This window comes from Papilio machaon, chromosome 18, assembly GCF_912999745.1.
Source record: "Papilio machaon chromosome 18, ilPapMach1.1, whole genome shotgun sequence".
In the NCBI taxonomy this organism is placed as follows: Eukaryota; Metazoa; Arthropoda; class Insecta; order Lepidoptera; family Papilionidae; genus Papilio; species Papilio machaon.
The window spans coordinates 1,261,822-1,271,473 of record NC_060003.1 but is presented as its reverse complement, the minus strand read 5'-3'; the positions used below and the strand labels follow the sequence as shown (position 1 = coordinate 1,271,473).

Genomic DNA, 9,652 nt, shown 5'->3' with positions numbered 1-9,652 from the left:
TTAAAATTATAAAATATTCCAACAAAGTAACATATTAAACTTACAAAATATTCACATATTCACATACGAACTTTTTTCCCCTATTACCTTTTGTTAACTTTGAATAATACTTTTAAAAAAGTCTCAAGCTTCTAACTGTAGAAATGACGATACTTCCATATATAATTCTACCCCCACTTTTGACCTCTTACAACCCAATTTTCGCATTAAAAAGTAGCCTATATCCTTTCACAGGATCTAGACTATCTGTGTGCCAAATTTCATTTAAATCTGTTAAGTCATTTTGGCGTGAAAACGTGACAGAGTTACTTACGCTTTACAATGTCAGTAAGGATTCAACTGTGAGAATACTTATTTAAAAATTTTCGTTATTATATTTTAATTTATGTTTAACTTTACGTAATTTTGTTACTTTTATTAGATATTTTTTTAAATGTTACTTGCATTTTAATAGTAAATTAATAAGGAATAAAGAGTAATAAAATATTCTCCGCAACTACAAAACGGTCAGGTTCTGTTAATAACACAGTAATAAGACAAAGGGCAGCCAATTTTATTGCACAATGAAATATTTGAAACCAAATTAATTATTTTGTGTTTTGGACCCGAGTCTTTATTGAACAAAAAGCCACCTCGGAAAAGTTTTAATGTTGTTGCCACCCTCACCACTTGTGGTAACTGTTTGAAATATTTTCAATTAGACGAGAGTTTTCCACCCAAGAGATCTCTGCCATTTTAACATAAAAGGTAATTTTAACTACCCTTAAAAGTTATACGACATAATATTAGAAAGAATATTACATACATTTGTGTTACATGTAACTATTACAAATTTGCTCAAAATTTGTGCTAGAACGTTTATCCGACGGTGAAGGAAAACATCGCGATGCGAAGTCAACCAACCCGCACTGGGCCAGATTGGTTAACTACGTCCTAGTCACCCCTAACTTAAGGTAGACTCCGAGCTCCTCAATGTAGATGTGTAGTGAGTTGATGATGATGATGACTGTGCTTTGATATGGAATAATATAGAATCACATTACATCGAACGGCGGGCTTCGAACCCACGACCGTTAGTTTGGTATACTCTGCCATTAGGCTATTGGCGATTCAAACTTTAGTTTAACGGTTTTGTGTAAGTTTATAAATATTAATCAATTGATATAAATTAACTGATTAATTATCATTAAATCTAATATATAAAATTCTCGTGTCACAGTTTTCGTTCCCGTACTCCTCCGAAACGGCTTGACCGATTCTCATGAAATTTTGTGAGCATATTCAGTAGGTCTGAGAATCGGCCAACATCTATTTTTCATTTTTTTTTAACGGCGCGCGGACGGAGTCGCGGGCGACAGCTAGTCTAATTAATATAAATAACGAACATTAAGTTTGGAAGTACCATATTGGTAGCATTTGTTCTAATATTTAATTAGGAATGTAATACAACTAACATTTTATCGTGGTATGATATGTTTGATTTGAAATCGAATCTTTTTACCCCCTTTTGGGCATTGATAGCTTGATTGTTTTATTAAATAGTGGATAGATTATATGATACATTATAAAAGTTAATTTTTTGACACATTTTGTGCGCCATCGTCCGCGCGGATTTAAAAAAACAAAACTTCATTACTAAGTAATGTGTTCTTCTAGATTATGTTCTACATTTGTACCAAATTTTAACAAGATCCGTTTATCCGTTCTGCAGAAACAGCATTCGCCCGGGACTCCTGTCCGAGCGTAATTAAAAAAAAAAATAAAGCTATGTGTTCTTCCAGACTATGTTCTATATCTGTGCCAAATTTTAACATTCTGGAGATACCTTCTAACAAAAATTCATCGATCCATCTAAACATTTGCATTTCTAATATTAAATTTATTACTTAACATTATAAATATTTATATATCAAGATATCTTTTTATATCCTCGACTTCAATTAAACATTACTAATTTATAAACCGTACACTTTTAAATTAGTTTTAAACATTGTATATGTTGAAATAAAAATTCGCAATATATTAATTTTATGCAAATTTTTGCTTTCCACGTTAGAATTCTCATTGTCTGACAAATGACTCATACTCTCTAATTACTCCCATTGGTGTATTGCAAGCGTGATGATGATTCACTATCTGTTAAAACTGTTTCGACAGGGTGTGGTCAGTTAATCATTATTACGTCATTACTCTATGATAATTTTTTCATTAAAAATTTGCATATAATATTAAACATATGAATACAAGATACATAATAATTAGCTGTTTATCGCTTAACAACTGTAGGGTTTTTATTAAAGACTAGCTGTCGTCCGCGACTCCGTCTATGTGTTCTTCCAGACTATGTTCTACATCTATGCGAAATTTCATCAAGAACCGTTGAGCCGTTTCGGAGGTATCTTAAAAAAACATTTATCCATCCATCTAAACATTCGCATTTATCATATTAGTTAGGTATTTTGTATTTCCGTATTAATTGTTAATTTAGAATCGGATATCAAACGTAATATTTGCTTATCATCTTCTATCAGGCGTCTTAAAACTTCATTGTTTGTGATCTTAAAACTCTCGTAACAAAATATTCTAAGATGCATTTTATTCTTGTCTTGTTTTACTTAATTTATAAAGATCTAATTTCAAATATCGTTGAAGTAATTTAACAATTTTAATCATACATTTTGCAATTATATTCTAATAAAGTTTTTTGTGTTATATATTCTAAACAATATATGTTTTATGTATAAGTTAATAGTATTAATATTAGTATAGTAATTAATTATTATTTATTTTTTATTAGTATTTAATAGTAGTATTCATCATCATAATAAACTTGTTGATAGACTTGATGATTGCTATATAAAATATAAATATAACTGTTAAACATAGTTAATTTTTAAGTACTTAATATGCACTTTACCACTTTTTTATCACTCTTTTCATTTTTGTTTTACATTGTATAATCATGTTGTGTACACTCACATTGGTTTATAACCTAGTTTCTTGAACTTACTTTATGTAATTTTTTAAAACTATGTAATGGTTTTAAACTGTATTGTGTACCTATTAAAATAAATAAAAATAGAATTTCCCAGAATAGATATTTAAGTTTAGATTTTATTTGTATAACTCTACCTATTCTATGCATTATTGTTTGTCATCAATGTGTAGCCTTAGATTAAGATTTTGATGATCAAGAGGTTATATTAAACATAATATTATGTTGGAATTTATGTCGCGAAAGTAAGGGACAGTGTCGGGGTTGTCTGTGGGTATCTGAGACCAAAATATCTGTATAAAACATATCGTCATTCCTGTCATTGTCTTAAACAAAACAGAGATAACATGTTTTAAATGGACATTTTGGTCTTAGAAACCCACCGTAAGACGGACTTATACTGGTCAAAGACTCACGAAGAGCAGTAATAAAAGCACTTGAAACCGTCAAGTATAAATATATTCCTAGATATATGAACATGGAATAAGTGAGATTGGGTTGTGTTGTTGTTATTATACTCTGTAAAAGTGAAATGCGACACGCAACAGTCATACATTTAAAGTTCACATAAAACAATGCACTTTTTCAATACAATGCAATCCTTTTAAATGATGTCCTGATTTCGACCTTATTCACGCTCACGGGGCGTAACGCGTAAATTGCGGGCGTCAAAATAACGCTAATAATTACAACGATTTAGTTCAAAATGCAACATATTTTGTGCGGTAAATACATTCCTTATGGAGTTGAAAATAGAGTTTAAATTTCAGATGTGATCGATGAAAGTAAGATTGTATTTGACATGATATGTGTGCCAAGAGAACAGAGACTTGGCCGTGTTAAATATCACATACGATGATCACTTCGAGGAAATCTTGTTTTCACTGATTGCGTTTTGTTCCTTTTTTTGGGCACCGTTCTAAATCGCACTAATTGATACGGAATTATGAAAATTTTAAATAGGCGTTGATAATAAAACAACTTTTACAAAAATACTTTTATTAGCTTTAATTTTATTTGAAATTTTACATATCAAGTAAAAAGGACGAGGTATATCTTCTGTTTTTAATTTAATAATAATCTTTCGGACAAGGCTTTTTACATGGCTTGTAACTGCCCTCAGTACAAAGGTACGACCTTACTTTTTTAGCCAATGGACAATCCAGTCTACCGCAAGGTCCGTGAACATCTCTCTTATTTACAAATTGACCGTGTTGATATTTTCCTTTTACAGTTTGGCCATGAATGAACTGATGTTGACTGCCACGGTATTCCATTCGTTTGGGACAATTTGTGCCCCCACATGGACCCTTGGGGAAGCCCATCGCTAGTATTGTGAGCTCACTAGATGTAAACGGTGCGGTAAACTCTTCGTAGACTGTCGGTTCTTCCACCGGTCGGATTGGCTCTTTACTTATATCAGGTGCACCGAAAAAGTATGCTACAGGAGGCAGGGCATCAATAGTAGTTCCATCCCAGTGTCTTACAACTTCTAAATCTTTAAGCTTCAATTCATCATTAAGATATTTTCGTCCAGGTATTCGGTCCATCTCCGGTAAAGCAACGAAATAACTGATCACATTATTACCCATACACGTCAAACGAATATAGAATTCTATTTCACCTGAAGGTTTCAAATCCTCTTCGCATTGCAAATATCTCGTTAGCTCTATTGTATTGCTTATCATTTCAGTTTTTGATGTATCTCTGAATTCCCCTTTATCCATGTTCACGGGGTTTAGTTCTGCAGATCTTTTTAAACATTCAAAGAAAGAATAGTGCCAATCAACTTTGCAAAAACCAATACAGTTAAATTCTTGGTCTCTGTTCCATACCGTTATATAAATAGGAGTCTGGCTGAGAACTTCTTCGAGTTTTGATGGTCGCGATAAAAACATAACTGAATTACCCACCCCGAAATATGGTGGTTGAGGCAAAGGGTCTGAAGGTAAAACTATTTTTACTGGAGGAGGGCCTTTTTTACCTTTCTTTGGTTTTTTCGGTTTTGCTTTTTTACCTTTTTTATCAGGCGGTGGTGGTGGTGGAGGAGGAATAAAGTTATCATGCGCTACGTAAAAGTCAAATAGCGGTAAACAATTCATTTGCAATGTACATGTTTGCATAAATTTCATTTCTTCTTCAGATGGCTTAGGCGGTTCTTTTCCCTTTTTTCCTTTTCCTTTTTTACCGGCAGGTTTTCCCTTGCCTTTCCCTTTTCCTTTGGCGGCAGCTTCCGCTGCGGCTAAAGCTTCTGCTTCCCTCCTGCGTTCTTCTTCTTCCAGTTTTAGCTCATATTCGTCCTTCTGTGGTGGTTCTACTTTTAATATAATTTTTTTTACGAAAACTTCTATCATAAAGATTTGTTCCATTATTATTCCTGTAAATTGTATGAAATAGGTATTTTAACTTAATGCTATTTATTTACTTCGTAATAGTTATTAATGAACACCAAATCTTACTAATATTATAAATGCTAAATATTGGATGTTCGGATGGATGTTTGTTACTACGTACCTCCAGACGGATCAAAGGATCTTGCTGAAATTCAGCATAGATGTAGAACATAGTCTGGAAGAACATATAGGCTACTTATCAAGTTTTTTTTTAATTCCGCGCGGATAGAGTCGCGGGTGATAGCTATATTAATACTAATAATGATAATCTATCAATTGCAGCCTCATCGACATCTTTAAGAAATTCTGTTGTGTTCTTACGTCTGTTAACTTCTTTCTTTTTGTCTTAAATATGAGTATTTGATTTTTAAGGATCATTGGAAGAAATTTTCTTAAGTTTTCATTTTGTTCTATATTTATAATTTAGTTCAGTTGACGAAAACATGTTGATTTATTTACAGTGTTGAATTTTGGTGACATTGACACATTGGCCTAATAGATTTCTGGACAGGATGACATATTTCACTATGGACTATCAACAATTATTATCGAAGAGTATGCATATATATTTGTAAGGCTAAAAATAAATCTAATATTAATTGTTCAAATGAAATTAATTAAAGTAGTATAAATTACAATTCTTCAACTTTTTTTAAATTCTAAATACAGGAAACACATCCTCAGATTGTGTTGCGAATTCACTATTCGCTAAAGATCAACGTACATTTACTGTTTATTTGATCCCAATATAAAAAAAAAAACATGGTACCTTTGATTAAATCAACAACTTAACAAGAACAAAAAGCATACAAAACAAAACATTGAGACGTAGTTGAGTTCAAGCGACGGGGTCACGTTTACGCACGCGGACAGCGTATACGCGGGGGAGAGCGAAGGGATCGGGGGAGTGTAGGAGGCGGGGAGGGGACATGCGCCTGCGCAGCCGCGCTACGCTGTCACGGACTAAGTAACCGTAGGATGCATTCGTATAATTTGCTTTACTTACTGTCCGTCAATGCAATTCTTAAGCAGAAACACGATCTTTTGAGAGATCTAAAAGGAAGAAATGACTAAAACTTTCAAAATAGTATTAAAAACAAATAATTAAGATGAAAATTATGGAAAAAAATCATAGATTATAGAAATTCAGAAGGTTCAAGGCCATGGAAGAAAGTTTAAAGGGGATTTTATCATTTGATTAAGGATTTTTTGTTCATTATTTTAAACAACAGAGATTTTTCGAAATTATGTAACCAGTTAACATTATACGAACTGTTTTTCCAGTCTTTCTTTAAAGATGATAATATATAAATTTAGAATTGCGTTAGTAAGTCACGTGTGTCGCAGTCCACTGAGGTCATAATGCGGGTTATGCGTTATTCAAAAACTATATACTCTTTAACTGTTTTATGATAATAATCTAAGAACATCTAGATTTACTTTACGATCCAAAATAGAAGTAAGAAAACGTAGTACAATCACGCATAAAATGCAGCCCTAAAAAATGATATTGATTTAATTTTACCTAAGATAAAGTTACTTTAATATCCCGACTGAAATAAATGAGAAATAAATAAAGCACTATTTAATGACATATGATAATCAAAATAAATTTATCTTAATATTGAAAAGCAATTTGGATTTATTAAATGTGCAATTCCAGTAATTCTAAAAATATTCAAGTGAAATAAATATGTACGATGTTAAAGATGTCAATAAACTTTGTAATTAAATTACGGTACAGTAAATAAATGCCATTATCATAATAAAATCAAGGTGTCTAATAAAAAAGGTTGTTATAAAATAAAATTTTCCGTTTGGACTTACGATCGATAGCGTAGGGCGAGTGTGGTGCGGGGAAGTACGGAGTGGCGCGGGGCAGGGAGCACAACCGGTAGCGAGCGCATCGCGCAGCTGCGCCTGCGCAGGTTAAGGTCGCGGTTACACTTAAAGCGTAATTTACTTATTGACATTGTTTTGTATTGAGAAACAAAACTTATTATGTAGTGAACATTGTAATGGCTCCAATAATTGTTAGTAAATCTTTTTAGATTAGGTGAAGAAAAGAAGCCCAATCAACTTATAACATTAGATTTATGTTCTTTGACTATACGAATAAGCATATTCTTTCACATTCGCTCTGTAGTTATCGTTGAAAAAAACATATATTACAATACATAGTATAGTTACCACGACTAAAACATTTTAATACTTTCCTTGTCCATTTAACTAGCGATATCAAAAGTATCTGTTGATTCATTTCTGTAACTTGATAAGTTTAAAGTAAGGTTTGAATGACTCAAATACTCGTTACTACGTTTCTATTTTGTAGTAAATGCAATGTGTCATAGTGATTGCTAGCAACCTTTGAATATTTTATACAACAATGCGATAATTTGAACAGTACTAGGAATTGTAATTTTAAATTACTTTCGTTGAGGTATTAAAGAGAACTGAAACAATATTGTATACTTCGTTTGTGGCAGTGTGATTGAAAAAAAAAACGTAAGTAAAAAAAAGAAACAAAAATTGTGAACGTACCCTAACTAATCTTATTGTAATAAATAGGTACATCGAAATGAGGCGATGGTAAGACTTTAATGCCTTTGTGCTGATAGGTGTAGCGTTTCTATAAAATAAAGTCTATCCATTTTATATTTTTACTTCATAAAGGCGAATGCTTTATAAATATTAAATACAAGATAAGTAACTAGGAAAGAAATTTAATGTCTTTTTAGACACATATTTGGTACTCAATTACGAAGGACTTAAGAAGATTTCTTAAAACCCATCTAATATATAAAATTCTCGTGTCACAGTTTTCGTTCCCGTACTCCTCCGAAATGGCTTGACCGATTCTCATGAAATTTTGTGAGCATATTCAGTAGGTCTGAGAATCGGGCAACATCTATTTGTCATAACTCCCCCCCATTTTTTAACTGCGCGCGGACGGAGTCGCGGGCGACAGCTAGTATTCTATAAAATAAACACTCCAAAAAATATCCATCTCTAATTCGAGAAATAATGACTTATTGTCGAGTATAACTGATATCCACATGTTTCTTTTTCAACCTAATAGTGTCTTTCAGCATCATTCGTCTTCTACATCTAACACGCTCTTTGCAGGACACGTACTGAGATAACTGTACGCAATATTACTTTTTATTTCCCACTCAGTGCAGTGAGATGTACCAAGTCAAGTAATTTGCTACAGGTTTGATACTATATTATGCATGTTATATCACTAAATTAATTGAGACTAGCGGTCGCGTGCGACTTCGTCAGCGTAGAATTAAAGGAAAAAGTGGCCTATGATATGCCCGCGTGCATCAGATACCTTCCGATCAAAGTACCATCAAAATCAATCCAGCCGTTCCGGAGATTACCCGGAACAAACCCGACTTTGCAAACAGACATGCAGACAGACTTAATCTGCTGGGGCAGCGACCCAAAGAGGGTCTTGGCCACAAGAGATCCCCAACATCACAGACAGACAATAATTTTAAAAATTTGTTTTTCGTTATCACGAACGGATACACATCACAGACACTCTAATTTTATTAATTTATTAGCTGTCGACCGCGACTTCATCCGCGCGCAGTTAAAAAAAAAAATTTATAGTGGTATGAAAAATAGATATTGTCCGATTCTCAGACCTACTGAATATGCACACAAAATTTTATGAGAATCGGTCAAGCCGTTTCGGAGGAGTTTGACCACAAACACCGCGACACGAGAATTTTATATATTAGATATAGATAACATTTTATTTAAAAAACAAAGTTTACCAAACGATCAATCTGCACATTATTATGATACCTTATAGGTGTACAAAAATGTTACTATATCTCCTTCTAAATGATGGATCAGGTTTTTCGTTCGTCGATCTTAACATCTGTTAAAAAAGCGAACAGATTACAAATGTTACTTAAAAAATTTAGATAAGCAAAATTGCTCTAGATTGATTATGGGTTTCTGCTGTTTAGTGAATATAAAAAAAATGAATTATGTTTCCTTTTATTAGACATAACTTTTTAATATAATGATCGTATACAAGTTTGTAATTGAAAGGAAAAGTTTTCTACGTGTTGTGGAACTATTTAATATCCTCATCAATATCAATTCCGAGTTTCCTTCCCTACGGTGAAAAAGTTTAAAATTTAAAAGAAAAACCTTGTTGTAAAGTTAGGTAGAAAAACGATAAGTGTCATTATCGGAAAAAAAAATGTAGCCACACAAAATGCAAGAATTTATAACAAATACA

General features: G+C 32.6%; 1 protein-coding gene across 1 annotated transcript; it reads right to left on the bottom strand.

Moving 5' to 3' along the window:
- Positions 1-4,045: 4,045 nt before the first annotated feature.
- Positions 4,046-5,366, bottom strand: LOC106715457. Its single transcript, XM_045682248.1, has one exon. It carries the CDS (start codon positions 5,362-5,364, stop codon positions 4,066-4,068), a length of 1,299 nt encoding a protein of 432 aa, XP_045538204.1. The 5' UTR covers positions 5,365-5,366; the 3' UTR covers positions 4,046-4,065.
- Between the last annotated feature and the right edge of the window lie 4,286 nt (positions 5,367-9,652).

What these genes read in the sequence shown, in the direction of transcription:
- LOC106715457 (XM_045682248.1), bottom strand. Translation starts at nt 5,364, where the DNA reads ATGGAACAAATCTTTATGATAGAAGTTTTCGTAAAAAAAATTATATTA.